The sequence below is a fragment of the Fukomys damarensis genome, unplaced genomic scaffold (assembly GCF_012274545.1).
Source record: "Fukomys damarensis isolate Sample0158 unplaced genomic scaffold, DMR_v1.0_HiC HiC_scaffold_11, whole genome shotgun sequence".
In the NCBI taxonomy this organism is placed as follows: domain Eukaryota; kingdom Metazoa; phylum Chordata; class Mammalia; order Rodentia; family Bathyergidae; genus Fukomys; species Fukomys damarensis.
Genome location: NW_022900923.1, coordinates 11,018,037 through 11,042,297, shown reverse-complemented (window position 1 = coordinate 11,042,297; position 24,261 = coordinate 11,018,037). Strand labels below are relative to the sequence as shown.

Genomic DNA, 24,261 nt, shown 5'->3' with positions numbered 1-24,261 from the left:
GGAACAAAAAAAAAAAAAAAAAAAAAAAGAATACTTTAAATAGAAACCTTGATTAAGGAATGGAAATTTCCTAACATTTAGATTTTCTCTGATGATTTTCAGGCTCCAGGGAACATCCACATCCACACATTGTAGGTTTATCATTACATGGAATACCTGTATCTTAACAACAGCGCCCAGGTTGATCAACTGTTTGGTTATTTCAAATTTATAAAGTGTTCATTGAGAAAAGGAAGAGATTCTTAATACTGGTAGGTAGGTTACCCCCCTCCCCATAGGCGCCTGGGGGTTAGGGATTGTATGTTATTAGATAGGAAAGTTTCCTGAAATAGAATCTGAGTTAAATAAAGATAAAAATACCTTAAAAATATAATAACTTATATAGGTCCTGAATAAATAGTTATCAGATAATTGATTTGGATTCCCATCTTTACATAACAAATAGATTTAAAAACAGTGTCAGCAGCTATAACTTAAACATTTTAACTTAAACCTACAGAATGAATTTTGTATGCCTGAAAAACAAGCTTTGGCACCTAAGACAGTGTAACAAAAATTATCCTCCCTACTTACTTAAATTTAAATGTTTCTCCTAGTTCAGAAGCATTTCCTGGGGAAATTTCAAATATTCCAGAAAAAGGGTAAGGATGGCCACCATAAGCAAATTCTGAAAAGAGAAAACTCATGATTTTTAGTATTTATTACATAAAATTTAGCCAAATGCTGAAGTAGCTTTGATAAATGAAGATAATGATACCATCTAAATATTTTTCAGTTTATAAAATGCTTTCACAAACATCTCATTTAGTTATTACCAGGGTAGAACAATTGTCACAAAAGATTTGAAACTTGAATAAAGGATGACACCCTAAGGTAATCTTGACTGCTATACTGTATTTGCTTACATTGGCAAGAGGAGAGTGACTAACGCTCAAAGGTGAAGTCTGTCTGGTGGTCAGCTTTGTGTTTTGGTACTTTTCAAACTGCCACTTCCATGGATACTGGAATGACATTGAGTATTCATGGTACCTTGAGTAAATATTGTTGATTTTTAAAGGACAACATTATCAAACACAAAACAATAAATTCCCTTCATTCAAGAAAAAAGTAACCTCTAAAATTAACAAGCGCCCCTCCCCCCACAATTCTACACAGTAAATCTCTTACCTAGGAAAGCATCTTTATATTACAGTGCATTTATGTCTAGCTTTTCTGATATAAATTCATCCAGAACAAAAACGGAGAATGATTTCAAATCAGGAAGGAACTAAAGTTTCTGGCTATAATTCATGTAATCTCACTTAGGTATTAAGGAGCCTAAGTCTCATTAAATATTTAAGATTTATTAAATATAATCTTAAAAGGTCTTAAAACAATGCATAGGAAAGAAATGAAGACTCTAAAGTTTACTTTTGAATCAGTCTTCCCAGAAAAAAACCAACATAGATGAGAAGTGTTTAGTATTCAATTTTGAAATATAAATATTAAATATTTTAATGACAGAATTTATAAAAATATTTTAGATAATCATTAGACATGGAAAAATCATACTTGAATTTTTAACTTTATATAAGGAAAGACAGATACAGTTTCATACAAGAGGTTATCATTCACTTCCAAGAATCCATTTGGTCCTAGTTTTGGTGAGTTTACACAGACTTTTAAATCATGTTTAAAATCATGCTTCTACTTATTCCTGAATCATTTTATGAAGGAATCAATGACTCGGGGGTCACAGGGCAATGGATTAGCACACAAGAGCGCTGCATCACAGAGCCAGGCATGGTGACACACTTCTGTAATCCCAGCACTCTGGGAGCGCGAGGCAAAGGAAATGCAAGTTCAAACCTGGTCTGGCCAATTTAGCAATTCGTGAGACTCTGCTTCAGGAAAAAAAAGTTTGGTACAGATGGAGCTCAGTGGGAGAGCCTACAATCCTCAGTACTCCCAAAAACGAAACGAAACGAAACAAAACCAAAAACCTTTGGGTCCAAATCCCAGTTCTACTGGTTATCACCAATAGGATTGTGGGCTTCAGTTTCTTCATTTGAAAAAAGAAGAAAATGCCACATGCTTTATTGTACTTCACAGCATAATCATGTGGCTCAAATTTAATGACATTTTAAAAACTGTTACACACCATCCATATTCAAGTTAAAAAGTAATACAGAAATTTGGCAGAAGTCAGACTAATAAAGAAAGCAAACCCACAGACTATAATCACAGCCACACTAACCACTTCAACTTGCACTCAATGCCACTCAATGCTTCTTGGGATTACTTGGGTAGGTGTGGCCTTTCAAGTAAAATAAAGCTTACATGGTAGATCTTTATAGTCAGGATTTGTTTTATTTTGCTAAACTAAATCCACTAATGTGGAGCACACATGTGAATGAGGTCTGGGGATGTAGTTCAGTGGCAGAGCACCAGCTTAGCAGCGAAAGGCCAAGGCCCATCTTCAGAACGGGTGGGGTGGGGGTGGGAGAGACATACAGTATAAAAACCATACGACACATTTAACATGTAAGTAAATGAGTGTTTTCTTTATTTTACCTAAAGTTGGTATGTAGTCTTCAGGGGTAACCCTGAGTGAACTGCAATCATATTTTAAGTGGCCAAAAAAACTGCCTAGTTGATGTAAATAAAGGCATTTCTGTTCTAAGGTAGGTTTAAGATACAAGATTCAAACTGATATAAGAAGATCATTTTGCACCAAGAATTGGAACCAGAACACAGGAAAGAGCAGCAGAAAACAGGTGTTTGGTTTGAGTGGCTCCAGTTGTGTTTCTCATAATGAAGATAAGAATGAAAAGGGCTGCTTTCAAAACAAAGGCCATCATTCTTGTGCAAAATGCTACATGTAATCAAAGGCAGGATTTGCTCAGTGATACTTTTAGAGTATATAAATACATACTTATAAGTGTACAAAAACCAAATTTATTACTGAAATTCCCTCAGGAAATTGGTATTTCAAGTTTGACACTCTCTAGTACCAATCCCTTTCCAATCAAAATGGTCATTTTTAAAGAACTCTAATATACATTAGAGCACCACAAACTATCACAGGGTGCAACTGCAAAAGACAAACGTTTTTTAAAGACAGAGAATTTAGAATGAAAGAGTGAAATGAATGCGCACTCTTGTATTTGGAGTACTTTTCTCCATATTCTATTTTGGGCATTTTACCAAAACAGTATAAACAAATAATGGGGAAAGTTTTTCCTACTTTCTGCAATAACATATGGAAGTGGTTAAAAAAGAGCTATAGTTCTAATTTTGCAATTCCTTTAATGCGCAAAATCTTCAGAAAGTACAAACTGTGTATACACGTACCTCTACCATACACTTCAATTCCTGAATGAAAAACTCCAATTCCAATGGATGAGGTGTATTCATTCATCCAGTACTAAGGGAGGAAAAAAAGACTCATATTATTCATTCATTTACAAGTCAGATTCATACTACATGAAGCACCTAATCCCATTTCTTGGTATTTTCCCTTCAGAGTTTGAAACTCTGGGTAACAATGAATCCTTGTCTTTGCTTGTGCAGCATTTCATCTGGGATGTCTTCCTGTGTCAAAACAAATGTCTCAATTTGAGTCCAGCACATAAACATAACTTAAGGCTTAGGCAGTAAGCAATAAAACATAAGTCTGGTCAGGGTGGCAACAAATTTATACAAAAGCAAAGCTCTTCTGTTAGTGATTAAAAAAAAAAAACAAAAACAATATACATCAGGTCTGCTTTTGGATCTATTTTTTTTAAACTTTTGCTTTCATTGTCTGGTGAGCTCTCCGAAGGGTAAGGATATTTTATTCTTTTTCAACAAATATTTATGGCAATATATATATATGATATATGTGATATATATATATGATGTGTCATATATATACATATGATATATATGGTATATATGATATACATACTGGTTCAGCTTTAAGTTTATTAATGATAATACACAGGAATAAATAATAAGAAGCACAGAGGTTAGAACTGTTAGCATGAAGAAAAACTTCCCAGAAAAGGCAACATCTGAACCCGGTCTTTAGGAACAAAAGAAAATTCCCCAAATAACTGAATGGAGAAAGGGCGGGCGAACAAGAAGCAGTGGGAGGTGGGAGGTGGGAGGGTGGATGTACATAGGTAACAGGACACCAAGCCAACTGGTCAGAGCCAACCCTAGGCTCCAGCAGTGTTACAAACTCAGTGATTCTCCTAGGTTAGTGGTCAGATTCATCATGTTTTTTCTTTTAGGTTTATTCAGCATAGAAATGTTGGCTCCAGACACCTAGTCAGCTTATTTCCCATTTGGAAAAATGGACATAGGCACTGCTGGAGGAAGCATAAATGGATATTGTCCCCCTGCCCCATGTATCTAGAAGTAAAATTAAGAAATAATAAGAAATATTTAACAAATGACAAAGGACTTTCTCAACTAGGAATCAAAATATTCATAACAATTTAAACTCAGAACGTTATGAAACTGATGCTTGATATATGATAAAGGTATAAACAAAGGAAACACTGAAAGCATGTTGAAAAATTTGCAGTGTATAAAAATAATGTATCCCAAAATTCTAGCATATCTAAAAATAATTGTATATACAATAAAAAAAAAATCAGGAAAAAAATCTTAAATGAAGAGTCAACTTAAGGAAAGTAAAAACCCTTGGAACTTTTAGGACATGAATAGATACTTAACATAAACATGTATATCCTTTTTATTGTATAAACTACATAAAAAGATCAAAAGATAAATGTGAGAAAAAATGTATAATACATATAACAATGACTGGTATGAAACTTCAAGTGTCATTCTGTATCTGAGCCTTGTGGGTTTCTTGTTTTGGACAGTCAGAACTTGGAGGGCAAGTGAGGAAAACAAAGGATACTTTAAAAAAATCTTATTCAATGTAATTTGGGATGGAGTATAGCATGAATTATATAGCAAGAGTCCATGAAATATCTACCCAAATATAAATTTTTAAAAAATGTATTTTTGATACTGGGGATCGAACTAAGGACCTTGTGCTTGCGAGGCAGGCAGCAGCACCGAGATAAGTCCCCACCCATCCCAAATATATTTAACTGCAGAGTTTGGGCAGCCAAAGTTCAAACACCCAGGTACACCTGTATATAAAACCCCACCGGAGACAGAGACAAAGACCGGAGGAAGGAAGAGGGTGCCACTAAAACCAGACTGAAATGAAGGGAACAGTCATTAATCCCTATGTTTCAAAACTCATTTACGTGAACTTTAGGTTTTTAAAAAAAATAATGTCAATAGTTGGTAAAGATGAATGATAGCTACTTAATCATTCTACTCCTTAAACTCTATTCTATACAAATACTTGTACAAATGCAAAAACGTTTTCTAGAATAGAATATTAAATGTAGTTGTTCATTATACTGAAGAACTTGAGATAATCTAAGTATCAGTAGGGGAATGGTTGAAGACATTATGGTAAATCCTTATTATGAACTATGTTATAGTTTGTGTCTAGATGACCTCCCCTCCCCACAAAGCTTCATGGAGTCACAGGTGGGGCTTTTTCAGAGGTGGCTGCATTTAGAGTGTGATGGTAGGATTAAAGGTGTGATTACTAAATCAGCCTACTGATTGGTCTGGCCTGAAGACTGGTAGCCTAGATAGAATATGAAAGGGGCAAAAAAACAGCTGTTAGGGTCACCTGGACTTGCTTCTTCCCTCCTTTGTTGTTTCGCTACCTTCTGTCTGCCATGAAAGGTTTCTCCTGTGATGCCCCTCTGCCATCCCACCCTGCTTTGGAACCAGCCAATTATGGACTGAAACCTCTACCACTGTGAGCCAAAATAAACCTTTCCTCCTTAACTTTGGGTGCCAGGTATTTTGTCTCAGCCAATGAGAAAGGTACCTAAGACAAACTGTCATATAGTTACCAAAAAGAAAGAATATATAAGGGCTTTAAAAAAACCACATAAAAAACTAAGTTATAACACAGAGTGATAAAAATATACAGTAAATATGCCTACTACAGTAAAAGATGCATTAACACATTAGCAGTGGGGCCCTATGTGTGTACCTGCCCCATCGGGCGGGTTGTACATTCATCGTGACTGTCCCATGCTGCCTGATGGTGTGCTCCTGCATGCATCACTGGTGGTTCAAGCTAGCAGGAATGCATAAATCCTCCTGAAAATGTTCCCTTGTTTTGTTGAACACAGCCTTTACTCTTGCCACTTTCTGAAGTGATTCTGGAAATTCTCTTTTATGTGTTTAGGAGACAGGGTCAAAAATTTGGTGACTGCTACCTGGGCATGGTGGTACATGCCTGTAATCTCAGCACTCAGGAGGCTGAGGCAGGAGGACTGCTGTGAGTTTGAGGTCTACATAGTAAGTTCAAGGCCAGTCTGAATTATAGTGAGATTGTCTTAAAAAAAAAAAAAAAAAAGGTAAATGTTGTTACTGAGCACCATCCAATGGAAAGGCAGGCTGATAAAAACCTCACTGTGGGGTCGAGGATGTAGCTCAGTGGCACCACACCTGCCTTGCAAGCACAAGGCCCTGAGTTCAATTGCTGGTACCCAAAACATAACAAAAGCCAAAACATCACAATACATCCTCATCCACATATTCACCAGATCTAGCACTGTGTGAATTCTAGATCTTCCCCAAAATCAAAATGACCATGAAAAGTAAATGCTTTGAATCAATTCAGGGCACTGACGTAGCCATGACGGTACAACTAAAGACACAAAAGATGACTTCCAGAACTCTTCAGAAGGTAGAAAGAATGATGGAATAAGTGTGTTTAAAATAAGGAGGAGTATTCTGAGGGGGATTAATAGCAATGTGTATTTTACTGCAGTACATTTTAAAATGTTTAAAGCATTCACTGTAATGTTTCAATACATGCCTACATTATCTGTATTAGGATCCACCAAAGACAATAAAAGTAAGGCCAAAAGCAAACTGTTAATTTGGGGGAGGGGACTAAAAACAGGGTTATAGCGGGAGTGGAGAATATAAAAGAATCATTTTTAACTTTGTATTTCAAGATTCTTTCTTAAATGTTATAGCAGGTATTATTTTTACAATTAGGCAAGTATTATTTTAAGGTAAAGAATCAGAAATGCATCTCAACTCCTGACACTCATATGAAAATGCACCAAATACACCAAGCCTACTGACCATTACAGCTTAGCAACACAGTGCAGTAATTAATACAGAGCACTGGTTGCTTCTCCCTGTTCCTATGGCTGACTGGGAAGTATAGTTTGCTGCTGCTGTCCAGCATCTTTAGAAAGTAGCCAGGAAAAAGGCCAAAATTCACAATCCCAAGTGTAATTTCTATTGAATGCACATTGCTTCTGTACCATGGTAAAGTTAAGAGCTTACTAAGCTGAATTATCCCGAGTGGGGAACCACCTGTTAGATACATGTCAAAATGACACAGAATGAGACTTGAAGGGCCTTCTGCCAGGAACATTTGAACATCAAAAACTAAAGACAATACTATTGGCTATAGAGTATCGAATAAAAAGATATTTTCCATGTCTACAATATTTAAAAAAGTTCTTCTTTACGGAATAAAGTAAGCTAAAAAATGTAAACATAAGTAGAGAATTGGCTAATCATTTTGCAGTCCTCAGCAGATTCAAGCAAAGATCATGATTAACAAAGCACTGGAAGAAAGATGGTTGGAGATTATGTATAGTTTCAATGTAGCCACCTCTTCCCATTTACCCTAATAAGTAAAAGAAAAAAAACCTTTAAAAATGGGAAAAATATGGCAAATATCACCTTATCCAAATGACTAAGGTGACTATCATCCATAGCTGGATAAACTGATGCAATGTGCCTCTGAACACATTAAAACACAAAGGTTGTATTTCCTTTGTTTTCTTGTCAAATGTGTAAAACAATATAATCACAAAGAAAGAAACAGCTAAGTTTGAACACAGTGGGACATTCTACAAGAAAAATAGCTTGATCTTTTTCAAACTGTCAGCAACAAAAAAATCAAAAGAAAGTAAAAGAAGGATGTGTATTCTTAAAGAAAATGTAATGAATAAAGCTTGACTAGATCATAGGTTTTAAAAACCTATAAAGGACAGTATTGACAGTTGAGGGAAATATGAATATAAGATACATATTAGATGACACTGTAGTAATTAAAATTTACCAAATGTGATCACAGTACTGTGGTTTGATAGAGAATATTTTTAAACAAATACACACTAAAGTAGGGGTGAAGGCTATGCTTGTGACTTACTTTCTATGAGAATAGAAGGGAACAAAAGTGGCAAGATGTTAAAAACTGGTTCGTCTAAGTGAAGGGTACACAGACTGTAGTCCTCTTTCAGTTCTTCTTTGAAGGCTTAAATTTTTTCATATTAAGTTAGGAGGAACTAAACAGAATAATCTAGGCCTTCGCCTCTGTAAAGAAGTGAGATCTCTCTAAGTTCCTTGCTATTCTACTCTCTACTTTTTTTTTTCACATTAAAAAAGCAGAATATACCACAAAGTATGTTAGTTTACATACAAATTCTGTTAGTCTTTTTCCAGTCATTAGTTTCCTTGGCAGTCAACTTTTAGGATTCAAATGGCTTTTTCCAGTTGAGAAATCTCATTATTTATACATATATCATGATCAAGTGAGATTTATCCCAGACATGGAAGGGGGATTTAATATAAAAAATCAATTAATTTAATAACCCACATCTCAATAGTTGTGGAACAGCATTTGATAAAATCCAACATCCTCTCATGATAAATTAAAAAACTAGGAATAGGAAATATCAACAGCTTGATAAAAGGCATATTTGGAAACTCTCATAGTTAACATCATATTTAATGCCCAAAGAGTAAATGCTTTCCTTTTAAGATCAGGAATAAGAGAAAAATGCTCTAATTCTATTAAACATGTGATAGAGATTCTAGCCAGGGAAACGGGAGGGAAAGGGAGGGAGGAGAAGGGAGAAGGGGAGAGAGGGGAGGAGAGGGGAGAGAGGAAAAACATCTAGACTGGAAAAAATAAGTTATCTCCACTTGTAGATTATGGGATCTCATATACCCACTAAAGAATCCACTAAAAACTATTAAAATTAAGAAGTCCAACAAGGATGCAAGGTACACAGGATCAATGTAAAACAAAACAAAGGAATCAACTATTTTTATACATTTTCAGTAAACAACCCCAAAATGAAATTAAAACAATTACAATTACAAGTGCATAAAAATTAAACCTAGGGATAAAGGTAAGAAGTATAACAATGTGTACGCAAAAAGCATAAAGGTCAGAATTAGGGTTAATGTATTTATGAAGTAGGACTCCAAGCCCATTCATTTGCGTGCGCAAAAATGAACTCAAAATGAATCCTAAAAAATGCAAAAGCTTGAACTATAATATATCACAAATAATCTGGGATTAAGCAGCGGTTTCTTAGATTTGATACTAAAACCATAAGCAACAAAAGAAAAACATTAAGGGCTGAGTGTGTAGGAGGTCACTGGCAGAGTGCTTCCCTAGCATGTCAAAAGCCCTGGTTTCAATCCCCTGAACCACAAACAAACAAACAAAAAATAGTTAAAATTGGATGTCAGCAAAATTAAAAATGTTTGAGCTTTAAAAAATGAAAAGGCAATGCATACAGTGAAAGAAAATATGAGCAAATCATTTATCTTATAAGGGACTTAGAATTTGTAAATTTTACAATTCAAGAACAAGACAAACAATTAAAAATTTGACCTAATATATACAAATCAAACTCACCATCAGGTATCCCATGCACTCACATGACTATAATAAGAGGCAGATAACATAAAGTATTGGAAAGCATGTGGAGAAACTGAACCTCAAACTTCAGGGTGGGATATAATATGGTATAGCTGCTTAAAATTCCTCAAAATGGGTTACCATATAAACCTAGCAATTTCATTTCTATGCATGTATCACAGAAATGAAAATATATACAGTCACAAAAAAACTTGCAATCAGTTGTTCACAGCAGCATTTCTTTTGATAACCAGAGTGAAAATTATTCAGTAATTGATGAATGGATAAATGTGACACATCTACATACAATACAATAGTATTTCTCAACAAAAAGCACTGAAAGGACAGTGAAAAAAGCCTCTTTATATGATATGACTCTATTTATATGAAATGCCCTGAATAAGTAAATCCATAAGGATAGAAAGTAGTTTGGTGGTTGCCTATAACTGGGAAGTTTGGGGGAATATAAAGAGTGACTGAAAGCCAGGTCTGGTGGGGTAGGTCTGTAATTTCAGCAATCTGGGAGGCTGAGGCAGGAGAATTAATTGCAAGTTCCAGCCCAACCTGGGAAACTCAGCAACTTAGTGAGACCTTGTCTCAAAATAAAACAGGGGCTGGGGATATAGCTCACAGGGAAGTTCTAATTACACCCCCCTCAACAAAGAAGTGATTAATGAGTATGGATTTTCTTACTGGGGTGATATTTGTCTAAAGTTATTTGTGGTGATGATAGCTCTGTAACTGTGAATATACTAAAATCCACTGAACTATACATTTACAAACAGGTGGGTAATAACTCAGTGAAATTATTAATAAAAAAAGGACAGCAGTAATTGACGTAAAGGCTCTTTTAACTTGTAACAAACAGCAGAATAGCTTAAAGCTGGAAAACAAATTTAACTAAGTGAACATTTTATATATGCTATACTTTGAGACCAAGGATAAATTTCCCTTCAGATGCAATATTCAATTTATTAAAAAAAAAAAGAATAGACAGACCTCATATAATGATTCCAAACTTAAATGAAGATATAAAAATTCTAAACACCCCAATTACAACCAGTGAGATTGAAAATATAATTAAAAATTTACCAACAAAGAAAAGCCCAGGTCCTAATGGATTCACTGCTGAATTGTATAAGACATTTAGAGAAGAACTACTGCCACTACTCTTTAAACTTTTCAATAAAATTGAAAGAGAAATAATACTTCCAAATTCATTCCTGGAAGCAAGTGCTACTTTGACTCTAAAGCCAGGGAAAGACTCAACCAAAAATGAGAATTATAGTCCAATCTCCCTAACGAACACAGATGCAAAAATCCTCAATAAGATACTGGCAAACAGAATACAGAGGGTCATCAAGATCATACACCCTGACCAAGTCAGATTTATCCCAGGTATGCAAGGATGGTTCAACATATGTAAATCAATAAATGCAACACACTATATTAACAGAATCAAAGACAAAAACCATATGATCATCTCAATAGAAGAAAAAGCATTTGACAAAATTCAACACCCCTTCATGATAAAAATGCTGCAGAAAATTGGAATAGATGGTCTTCATCTCAACTTGATAAAGGCTATCTATGAAAAGCCAACAGTCAACATCATACTAAATGGTCAAAAACTGAAAACCTTTACACTAAAATCAGAAACAAGACAAGGATATCCACCATCACCATTCCTGTTCAATATAGTTTTGGAAACATTAGCCACAGCATTAGCCAAGAGAAAGAAATAAAAGCAATAAAGATAGGAAAGGAAGACATGAAAATGTCATTATTTGCTGATGATATGATACTCTACAGAGAAGACCCAAAAAACTCTGCCAAAAGACTTCTAGGCTTGACAAATTCAGTAGAGTAGGTGGATACAAGGTAAATACCCAAAAATCAATAGCCTTCTTGTACACAAATAACAGACTCATTGAAAGTGAAATTAGGGAAATAATCCCTTTCACAATAGCAACTAAAAAAAATGAAATATCTAAGAATCAATCTAACAAAATAGGAAACAAAAGACCTCTACATTGAGAACTACAACACTCTGAAAAAAGAGACTGAAGAGGATATAAGAAAATGGAAAGACATCCCTTGTCCCTGGGTAGGAAGAATCAATACAGTGAAAATGACCATACAGAAAACAATCCAAAAATTCATTTGGAATCAGAAGAGATCTGGAATAGCAAAAGCAATTCTAGGCAACAGAGACATGGCAGGGGGTATCAAAATCCCCAACTTGAAACAACACTACAAAGCCACTGTGATAAAAACAGCATGGTACTGGCAAAGAAACAGACCCGAGGATCAGTGGAACAGATTAGAAGATGCAGAAACAACTCCTGACATACTCAGCTACCTCATCTTTGACAAAGGAGCCAAATACCCTCAGTGGAGAAAAGACAGCCAGCCTCTTTAATAAATGGTGTTGGAAAAGCTGGATTTCAACTTGTCAAAGATTAAAACTAGATCATTATCTTTCACCATGCACTAAACTAAAATATAAGTGGATTAAAGATATAAATATTAAAACAGAAACACTAAACTTGCTGGAAGATAAGTTAGGTAGAACTTTTGAGGATATTGGCATAGGAAAAGACTTTATGAACAAATCCTCAGTAGCATGGGAACTAGCACAAAGAATCAACTGGGATCTCATCTTTTTAAAAAGTTTCTGCACTGCCAGAGAAATCACAAGCAGAGCTAAGAGATAACCCACAATGTGGGAAAAAATTTTTACCAGCTGTTTCTCAAAGGTCTACTATCTAGAATATATAAAAAACTCAAAAAAAAATCTGACCCCCCAAATATAAAGACCCAATTCAAAAATGGGCACCTGAAATGAATAGACATTTCTCAAACACAGAGGTAAAAGCAGCAGATAATCATATTAAAAAATGTTCAACATCCCTGGTCATTCAAGACATGCAGATGCAAACACTGAGATTCCATCTCACCCCAGTAAGAATGGCTGCTGTCAAGAAATCAACCAATAACAAATGCTGGCAGGACTGTGGGGAGAAAGGAACCCTTCTCCAGTGTCGGAGGGAGTGCAGACTGGTGCAACCACTGTGGAAATCAATATGAAGATACTTCAACAACTAGGATTAGAGGTCCCATTTGACCCAGCTATTCCTCTGTGGGGTATCGTCCCCCCAAAATTAAAAGAATCATACCACAGCGATATATGCTCACCCATGTTTATAGCGGCACAGTTTGTAATAGCTAAAATCTAGAAACAGCCCAACTGCCCATTAACTGGAGACTGGATAAAGATGTGTGTTTTTAAAAAATATAAAATGGAGTACTACTCTGCCATAAAGAATAAGAAACTAGAGATTTGTAGCTAAGTGGATGCACATTGAGGCCATACTCTTAAGTGAAATTAGTAAGTCACACATGTGTAAATACCGAATAGTTTCTCTGGTGTGAAAAAGTAAAAGTGTAAACAAGGATAAAAATGTATAATTGATGTTTGGTAATAGGAAGAAAAGGTCTGAAAGTAAAGGAAGTGGGAGGGGTAGGGGAAAGGTAAAAAGGGAAAAGAAAAAATATGTGAAAAGGAAAAACACGGCAACAATGTCTTTGTAAACAGGGAGGGGTGGAGGGGCTGAAGGAGGGCTGGGGAATGGGGAAAAATAAGAACCAAGGTAAGTCATGTAAAGGTACAAGATCCCAATGATGAATGTAACTGTATTGTATACCTAAAATGTACCAATAAATTTAGTAAAGATAAAAAACCCAAAAACAAAAAAAAGATGAAAAATTCCTATTGCCTAGTCATATCCTAGTGATAACCAAGATTGTAGTGCAACCCATTACTCATGTGTTTACAACAATGCTGATATAAACAAACTCCCTGTGTTGCTGTTAGCACATAAAATTATTCATAGCACATAATGAAGGAAGGATAGATGAAATAAAGATAGGCAGAAAGGAGACAAGGAAAAGTGAAATCTTAAAATTGTATTTTTACGCCGGGCGTGGTGGCTCACACCTGTAACCCCAGCACTTGGGAGGCTGAGGCAGGAGGATCACTGTTAGTTCGAGACTACCCTGGGCTACATAGTGAGTTCCAGTTCAGTCTCAACTACAAAGTGAAACCCTGTCTCAAACCCCCACCCCCCAAAAAAAACCCCAACCAAAAAAAAATTGTACTTTTAATAAAATGCAGCTTCAGAACACAAAAGCTATTCAGTATTTCTTCCCTTCCAGGAAATTCATTAAAAACAAAACAAAACTAAACAAAACAAAACCCAATTTCTTAAGGGTCTTAAAGACACAATGTAAGTCCTATAAATTATACTTCCTCCCACAGACCTCTACTCTCAAAGAACATCAGTATGTGTGTGCGTGTGTGTGTGTGTGTGTGTAGGGATGTAGCTCAGTAGTGCCACACCCGGCTGGCAAGTGCAAGGTCTCAAGTTTGATTCCCGGTACAGGAATAAAGGAACAATATTAGTGGGCAGACTATCTCACCTGTAAACTCTTGTATATGGCTCACATTCTGAAATAGTGCACCAGATGTCTGACATGCCAGACAGTAGTGAAGTTAGTTAACCAGAAACCCACCCAACAGCCTGTGCTTGAACTTTTTCCCTTTTCCTCCTGGACTGCTTCTTCAAAGTGATGTTAACCAGCACATAGCTTACCTTGTGGTTGAGATCAAAGGACAGGACATAGCTTGTCTAGTGGTTAAGAACAAAGGACAGAACATGTTTTACTGTAGCCCTAACCACAAGGATAGGAATTTCCTGCCAGATCCCAAAAAGTGGATTTTAATCTAACTTGCAATTTGCTTCTGTACCCCTGTGCTTGCTCAAAGATGAGATAATGGCATTCTATTGTGTGGTTTTCCCTTTAGAAATTGGGCTTCCCCGTTTAATGGGTAACAAGGATGGGAGTGCGAACTCATCCTTGGTCGGCAGCTATTAAAAAAGACTTCTTTAATTTGGACATTTTTGTGATGTGATTTGGGGGGAGCTGAGACGGCTGTAATAGTAGGAATACACACCCTAGATCACCCATCTTGAAGCCATCCCAAGCCCTGTAAATACAACCAGCTCTAGATCACACAGTGATTTTTCTTGAGCTTTCTTAAGGGCCTGTGTTTTGGTGTGTATTTTAAATTTCTGCCTTTATGTCTCTTACTGATATTTCTTGAAAATTCTGTTTCTGTGATACGAGTCAGTGAACCTGGGACCCTGTTCAGTGACACATAATATTTGATAATAAATTACTGGTACTGGCTTATGGTTTTACTCCTCCTACTTATGTAAAAGAAAAAAGCTTACCAGAAAACCAGATGCTGTGTTACATGGCAGGAGTCTCCCACATACATGCGTGTTTCCCTTACCTCTTGACTATACCACTAGCATGCACAGGGCCCTGGGTTTGATGCCTAGCATCAAAAAGCAGGCCATGTTGAGTGATTGACCTATACCATTTAGGTTTAAGTACACTCTATGACGTTTACAGGAGGAAACTGCCTGATAATGCAGACAGGCAATTAATGACATGTTCTGGATTAGATGACCACCTACATATAAATTATGGATGTGGGATTCTCATGAGGAAAAAAGTGAAAAAACAAAAGTACTAGGTACCATAAAACTTTTTCTAATAATACAAAACCAATTAGTTTTTTAAATTCTATATTGCCAATAAAAAAACACTAAATTACTTAAACTACATATTGCATTTATAGTTCTAACTAGATGACTTCAAAAAACATGTGCTTGGCCGGGTGTGGAGGTACACACCTGTGATCCCAGAACTCCGGAGGCTGAGGCAGGAGGATCGCTGTGAGTTCAAGACCAGCCTGGGCTAACACAGTGAGCTCCAGGTCAGTCTCAACTACATAGTGAGACCCTGTCTTAAAAAACAAAACATAACAAAACATGTACTTTTCATCAAAAGGAAAACAGGATATAAAAAGTCATATTCAATAACAGCAAGAAAAAACAATTCTAAAATATGTATTTTGGTCAGTCAGCTCTTCACACGTACATAGCAGCACAATTTCTGAAGAAATTGTTAGAATTTACTCTGCAAAAGTAGTAAGATGCTTTTCTTTGGTGTGATTATTTTTCTGAATAGATTCAAAAGAAAAGAGGATAGCCCTTCCAGGGAGAGTTGGTCAGAGACAGAAATGCCCTCCAAATGTTCCTGCTCCTGTTAGGTAGGCTCCCTCAATCTATTATTAGAGAACACGCCTGGAAGGCTCAATTTTTTTACACTGGGCAGGCTGCCTGTGGAAGACTTGAGTTTAATTCAAGGTCAGCATGCCTTATTGAGTCCTTCTGCCTCTAAGCCCTGCCAAAGCTATGCAGACAATATGGATGATGCCTATTTTAAGTGGAGATTTAATGAGATAACTGTGAACAAATAAAAAGCAGATGAGGACTGAGCCTTTACTGAATGATTTCCCTCGTGAAACTCCCTGTGATAACACAATGATTAATTGTTTTTTTCTTTTTTTTGGTACCGGGGATCGAACTCGGGTCCTTGTGCTTGCAAAGCAGGTGGCGGAACCACTGAGCTAAATCCCTGGCCCGATGATTAATTATTAATAGCTATTTATGCTAAAATAATTATCTTCTTATAGTTTAAGATTTGTGAAATTATCAGTTGCATTTTATAATTTTCTTTAATGTTTTCCATTTTTTGTTTTACCTTTAAAAATTACTACCAGAAAAATTTAATTCACATATCATGTGTTGAGAAAAAAAATCTCCCTATAAAACTCAGGGAGTTTCTCAGACTATGTGTAAATTCATGCTTTTGTACCATGTAACACTGATCTATGTACAAACCAGAGCTTGTAATTATTCTAACAGAAAATATAAATATGCAAAATGAAATCATGGCCAACAACACGTATCCATGAAAAACAAACAAAACAAGCTGCTGAACTAGATACGACTGGATGTTAGCAAGATTCCTGCTAATTTGTGTTGGATATGTCTTTATTGGTTTTGTTGTCTCAATAGTGGCAGACGCCTAAAGTTTTAAAACACAGACTTGGGAAAATGAATACTCTGGGATATTTTGTCCAAACAGTCTTAGAAGCTGGCTTTTTACTTGAATGAGAAAGATCATTTTTACTTCTATAGTATGGTCCAAGTGTATGAGGGCAATTAGTGTTAGCAGATTAGTTTAAGAACTGTTATTCTGAGACAACTACTGAAGGTGGCATGAAGAGTTATATAAAATGACACGAGTGGGAGGAAGTTACACACGCAGGTACTGTGGGCCAAATGTGCAGAGAACATTTATCATACTATGGCAGTGCTGTGAAAGCACGCAGTGACTTGAGACATCAGGAGCAGATCCACTAAAGGTGGCTCCATAGTCAGAGCTTACCCAGTGCCAAAAACTACATAAACCCTTAGGTATATGAGAAATCAGATGTTTTCATTGGAATGTTAGTTTATATTCTGATTCTTTTCAAACCCATAACACACCAAAGGAAAACAAAGAAACCAGCCAGAGGCTACCACAAAACGGTCTCTCTCAAACCTTGAAACAACAGAGGAGTCACCACAATCTCCCCTTGTCAACCACCCATCTTCTGGTCAGTTTAATCTAAGCATCTGTTTCCCTGAGGGTCAAACTAGGAAGCCCACGATGTTCCTCTACTCTAGTTTACATCACAAGGACACTTCTATTAATTTGAATCAATCAGAGACTATTGCTTGGATTAAAAAAAATTATCCAAGTATTACAACACAAAGCATTTAATTGCAGTACAAAGAATGCAATGAGAGAGGATCTGGATGTTTCACTTTGTTTACTTCATGTACATTTGATAACTTTTTAAAGTATTCAATCTGTCTCAAAAATTCAGTCTAAATTAGACTCCTGGAGTCCTAACACCTTGGTTCTAATTCTGCTTTTAGTATTTACTAGTTATACGACCCAGGGAAAGCTATTTTACCTCTCTACCCACCCTGTGATGTCCTTATGTAGAAGACAAGGTGCTCTGTGACAGGTAAATGAATTAACTTGTATAAAGGACTTAGAAGAGTGCTTGACCCATAGCACACATATTTAAACATTAGAAGTACTAGCTGATATATCTGACAATATGATTCTCCTCTAATATTTTTGTTCTACACACTGGAAAAGGTTGTAAATGAGCAGATCAGTCTGATTATCTGTCAGTTCCTAGAATTTTCAAGAATCTTTGGGAGTTCATGTCAAACTACCAAGGGTGCTGACTCAGTAACCTGAATAGCAAACAATGACAGAGTTAATTTGGCTCTACTTTAAGACTCCTACAAAAATTATTTATATTCTTCAGAAGCAGATCTGAGTACAAGGCCTCTGTAAGTAAGGCAAAGTTTTGTAAGATGCCTGTACCTGTGAGGGACATAAGTGGATGACTGGAGAACCATTTTCTCACTTCTAGGATCTTACAGTCCTGTACATCCTAACATCCATGGAAATGTTAAGTATATAGAAGAAAGCCAATGAAAGACCATTACCATATATTTTACCTCCTCTGCTAACAATCTGTGTCACCGAAATCTAGAAGGCTTTTAAAAAGCATTCTAAGGTATTATTAGGAGAGGAAGCAATTCATGGAAAAAGTATGTGGGAAGGCAATAAATACATAAGTAAACAAATTATTTTGTTTCAATCTTTCCTTAGTATCAAAAAAATTGGCCTTCATATCGCTATTCATTATTTTAAAGCATTGTACACATAAGTGAACTGAATGTGCTGTATTACTGTCATGTTTTGATAGAAAACTTTCATTAAACTTCATTTTAGTCAATGATTTGTCTTATCAATTTAATAAAATTTTATGCTTCCAGCTTGAAAGCAACCATGATAAATGCTACCTCTGGAACTTAAAACACTTAATATAATCACTTAGGGCGTGGGCCTGACTTCTATAAAAAGTAAATAATTTAAGTATAAAGTATGATTGCTTCTCTCAAAAAACTAGAACCAGAGTTAGTGTTTATGTTAGATCTTCAATGTATTAAAACAAGTGTTTGATTTGTATCCCTAAAAGGGGTATTTAGGAAACAGAAGGTATTTCAATTATTCACTTAAAAAGCCTCAAATAAATTGTGAACAATGGAGATTGTGGGTTAATAAATTGCTATACTCCTGTCTCGTATAAAACTGCCCTTGATATTTACTACTAAACTAGCTCATGAGGTCTTTTTGGTACCACTGGAATGAATCCAAGATACTCTTACAGCAAAGGCTATTTAACATGTCATGTTAAATATATCTATAGTGCCTCTGGACTGGACTAGTAAGATCAGTCATAAAAACTCACTGACTGAGATATTCTAGTATCTCTTTTTAAATGAAATCATAAACAATTAGGACACCACTCATTAAATCTTAGGGGTTAAAAAAACTATATATAAACATCTTCATTATAATGTTTTTATATATTACTAATAACTTTCAGTAGTCAAAAGCTTGAAAGTACTGTATTTCTAAGATTTGCTTGTAACTTTTTACTTAATAGTATTTTAAGTTTTGCATACGCTTTGCAAAGTTTATCCCTTTTCTCCTTTTGAGAATGTAGCCAAACACATACTAAATGTAGGGCACCATATTTCCTAATTTGCTGAGGGCAGTTCCAGTTTACATGTTTTAGTATAATTATTCAGCTTGCACTCTGTTTTACTCTCAAGTCCCAAGCCTACTGATAACTTTGAAGGCTAACCTTAAGAATTGTACTTTGACTCTTAAAAGCTCCTACACAGTCTCATCAGTCAGTGTGTACAGTAGACTAAAATTAAGAAAGATAACTTTGAAGGCTAATCTTAAGAATTGTACTTTGACTCTTAAAAGTTCCTACACACTGTCTCATCAGTCAGTGTGTACAGTAGCCTAAAATTAAGGAAGTGGGGTGTTATATATTTTAGATAGAGCTAAAGTTTTTTCCACTTTATCAAAGTAATTTTAAAATAAAAATTGTCGTGTTTGTCAAAGAATCTAATACTTAGTGTCCACAACAAGCCAGATCCAGGATTGCTGTGAATTGTTACTGTTAAGCTGCTTAAAGAACAGATTTTTAAAATGTCTAATCAAATGTTCCCTGAATATTTTTAAGACTAACTCTAGTTTATATAACCCAGTACTTGACTCTCTAGTGATGATACAGAGATGGGGCAAGGTACTGTCAATTTTTGGTCAGGGCCAAGAATGAAGTTCTTGGCAAATCAAGACACATGGAGAAAGTTTTTAAAAACATATTACAGTAAAAAACGCACTTGTACTACTACCCCTCTTCAAAAATCCTTCCCCTTACTTTAAACACATTCCGTTGTTCTTGCCACTTTCTGAAACAGTTCTACAACTCCTCTTTCATGTCTCTACTAGAAGTAATAAAAAATATGGTGAATGCTACTGGAACGCCATCCAACAGAGAGGCAAGCTTGCAAAAATATGGTGTGTCCTCATCCCCCTTATTGACTAGATCTGATACAGTGCTACTGCTGGCTTTCCCCAAAGCCAAACATTTTGAATTGATTCAGGACACTAAGGCAGTCAGGACAGTGCATCTAGACATTCCAAGAGATGATTTCCACAACTGCTTCAGAAAATGGCAAGAACAACGGTATATTTGAAGAAAGGGAGAGTATTTTGAGGGAGATTAATGGAATTTGTCTTTCACTGTGAATTGTTTTTAATGTAAGCATTCAGCATATTTTTTGATCATATCTCATATTCCAGTTATGTCTATGGCTGGTATCAATACCTTGAGAAATCTTGAAACTTCTTTTAAGGCCTTGTATTTAACTGGATTATGCTCTAAACTGCATGAGGCTAGAGACAGCCTTATTTAAATTATGTATTCTCCTTTGCTTAGTGCACTGTATTACACCTTGCAGACCACTCAAATACTAAAAAGCTAAAACACAGCAAAAAGGATATAATATTTTCTGCTTATCCTGTTCTTTTTTTTCCTTCTTGGTGCTGGGATTGAACCCAGGGTCTTGTGGGGCGCAATACAGGTACCGTTGAGTAACATTCTGTTCTCAAATATGACCTAAAAATAAGAAATTCTCCATTCTTTCACTCATTCAATGAGTACTTACTGAACCCCTACTATGTGCCAAGCACTGCAACATGACAAAGTCCTTGTTCTCATAGAGCTTGCCTTGGAGAGGTGTTTTGTTTGTTTGTTTTTTGGTACCCAGGGATCGAACTCAGGACTTTCTACTTGCGAGGCAGGTGGTGGAACCACTGAGCTAAATCCCTGGCTCTGGAGATATTTTTTTTTTTGAACTGCAGGTTGCAACTCATTCGTGAATCCAGAAGTGGGTTACACCTACATTATTTTAACTATATGAAATGTAATGGAACAGAACTTATTAGAAGTCACGGAAGGTATTTTCTGAACATGTGGTTTTAGTTATGTGTATAATGAGTGTGATAAATAATAAATATCATTATAGAAGGGTCCCCTAAACTGTGTCTCAGATTAAATCTCACTTTAAATATCCACTTATACCAACGTTACAAACAATCCAACTTTGACTTTACAAGATACATGTATGCCTCCTATATTGTCAGGGATGTGCTAAGCAAGAGATATAAGGATGAGTAGTAATTCAGTCTGTGTCCATAAGGAATGCATTATGAATGTAAATAATTTCTAAGGGTTAAAACAGAAACATGTACACATATAAATTAGTAACATTTCTGGAATGCCATTCCAGATAATGTATTTTCACTTATTCTTTCACAATGATAACAGTGTAAACTATGTAAATTATGTTATGACGTTCAGACAAGTAACTGACCTGAGGTCATACAGTGAGTAGCTAAGCTGTTAAAGCCTGGAGTTTTGGACTTTCACCTACTGCTTTTTCTGTCAAACAACTCTATTTCCTAACAAAAACCTTGTGTCCTTGGTTTTCTTTATGTGGTCTTGCACAACTTCAGAACAGGATGGAGATTGCTTCATCACTTTCCCTAAAATGTGACATTATGGTGGCACCTCGTGTACCATTGTAAGAACTGCAAAAGGAAATCAGCATCACCTACTATTTGCCTCATCATCACATAACATGCTCAGCTTGTTGCTAATTTAAGTAATGTAGAAACTTTATTTTGGGATGGTAATAAAATCCTAAATTTGAAGGAAAGGAAAAATCTAGAGGACACATTCCTTTTGGAAACTAGAATTTCAAATGTACTCTATTCACATAACTCTTTTTACACCATTCAGTAGGCTAACATAGAAAACTGCATTAGGAAGTGCTACAGATAATGGACACATTAAATTCTTTATTTAGTGGTATTTAGTAGTCCTTCTAACTTACTGGGCAAAAAGCTAGAAATCATAATTAGGTTATGACATACAAACCAATCTCAGGCTGTTTTCTTTTTACAACCTCCACATGTTAAATTTAAAAATTTATAACTCTCAATGAACCCTAATTTTATACATATATTAAGAGCTTTTGAAGCAAATGTCAAACGTAAAAGAATCCTTTTACTGCTTCAATATGGATAGCACAGTTCTCTGCAGTGTAACACTCCTTAAAGTGAGGAAATTCTAAACATCAGTTACTGTACTAGGTTAGGTGCTGCAACTGCTAAAAGCATACAAATGGCAGCTCACTTAGCTTAAAATAACTCTAAAAATAACAACAGCTAACACTTTAGTGTTTAGCACATACCAGTTATAATTCTACGCATTTTACTACAATGATTTATCCCTACAACAACTCCATAACTACATACCGTTATTATTCCCATTTAAGAGAAATAGGCACAGGAAATTAAAGTAACTTCTCCAAGATCACACATCCCAATTCCAGGCAAGACTATAAGGAGAAAGAACGATATTACGCAACCTCTTGTAGCACATTCCAGATAGCAGGTTTGACCAAAGGAAAGGTCCAGTATAGTCTCTTGCTGCCCCTTCCTAGTGTAGGGTTCCCACATGCCACCTAATAGGCTGGGACCCTTTAGAATAGCAGAGAAGCCTGTGTTGATTATCCCCAGGAGGCTGAGACAGGAGGACTGCTTTTAGCCCAAGAATTTGAGATCAGCAGCCTGGGAAACATGGTGAGACCTCCTCTCAAAAGAAAAAAGGCAGAGATGACAGAAGCCATTACTGGTGGCCACCAGCAAAAGTACAGTAGTAGTTAATAAGCAGCATTGGAAACTAAAGAGAAACAAGATTTATAGTCAGAACTCTGAACAGAGTTAAATGGATCAAATGATAAGTAGAATTTTGTCCTCCCAGCAGCAGCAACAAACAAGACATAGTGGGGAAAGAAGCTGTTTCTCAATGCCAAGTCCTAGAGGAACTTCATGCAGGTCAACTGACCATTTTAAAGCAATTTACTGTGCAACAAGTCGTGATGATGAAAAGGAGTCTCTGCCCTTATATCACTGTATAGTGAGAAACTAAAAAGAAACTATGCTGCTGCATTATTATCTGATATCCACAGATAAAAAGAACAATGGATCAGAATGAAAGGGATTAAAATACAACACAGGTTTTGCTCTCTTTTTTGCTAGTCTAGAAAGCATGGTGGACGGTAAATAATATTAACCTATATCATGAGTCTCCTTGGTTACAGGAATGGAAAGCACAGCATATTCACTTACTGAATGGGATGACATGGTAGAGAGAGGGGTAAACTGATGAGGGAGAATACAGTGCTGACCATTCTGAGAGAAGTAAACCCTGACAGGCAGGAGAGATGGGATCCAGTCTACAGTGGAAGGTTTGACCCCAGACGGAGATGGACAAGTGGGCAAGAGAGATTGTGAGAGCAGTGGTGGTAAAAGGATAAGAAAACGCTCTTCTGTTATTTTTGCTCCCTCCTTCAGCAAAATAAGCTATGAGGTCATTTCATAGTGTAAGGTGAGGAATGGGAAGAGAGTAAGAAATCTTGTAGTTGTCTTTGAGAGTGGGGAAAATCAACGGACCAAAGGACTAAGAAAGCACTGCCGGACAGCATTTCAGGCCTTCAGGATTTATGTCACAATCTTGGAGATCACCCAGTATGGCTGTATGTTTTCTCTAAATGCATTTAGCTGTTGAGGCAGAGAGTAGATAGCTGCTTTTAACTAGAGTTGCTGGTCAAGTATGACAGAGGGAGTGATTATCATGGTCACTGTAGAATCTAACCCAAATGAAGAGAAGAAGAAAGAAATGACTTTAAGGAATTAGCTTAGACTGGGGAAAAAGGCAACTGTGAAATTTGTAGAAGAGGCATACAGGCTGTGGACCTGGGGGAGAGTTCATACTGCAGTAGATTATCTGGAGACAGAATTACTTCTTTGGGGGCCTTCAGTCTTTTCTGCTAAGGCCTTCAATTGGTTGAATGAGGCCCACCCACATCATGGAAGGTAATTTATTTTACTCAGGGTATACTGATTTTAAGTTAAAAATATTTTTAAAATATCTCAAAAACATCTAGACTAACCCCTCTACCCCCTCATGGGCTGAGGATGGAAACAGGGGCTTGTGTGTGTGTGTGTGTGTATGTATGTAT

General features: G+C 36.2%; 1 protein-coding gene across 1 annotated transcript in view; it reads right to left on the bottom strand.

The window, feature by feature from the left end:
• The window catches only part of Desi2 (desumoylating isopeptidase 2), a 43,255-nt gene that overhangs the window by 8,452 nt on the left and 10,542 nt on the right, over positions 1-24,261 (bottom strand). Inside the window, exons 3-4 of the mRNA XM_010642615.2 lie at positions 3,334-3,406; positions 574-667 (exon numbers count right to left, since the gene is read on the bottom strand). Of these exons, the coding sequence (XP_010640917.2) occupies positions 574-667; positions 3,334-3,406 (167 nt within the window). The remainder of the gene's footprint in view (positions 1-573; positions 668-3,333; positions 3,407-24,261) is intronic.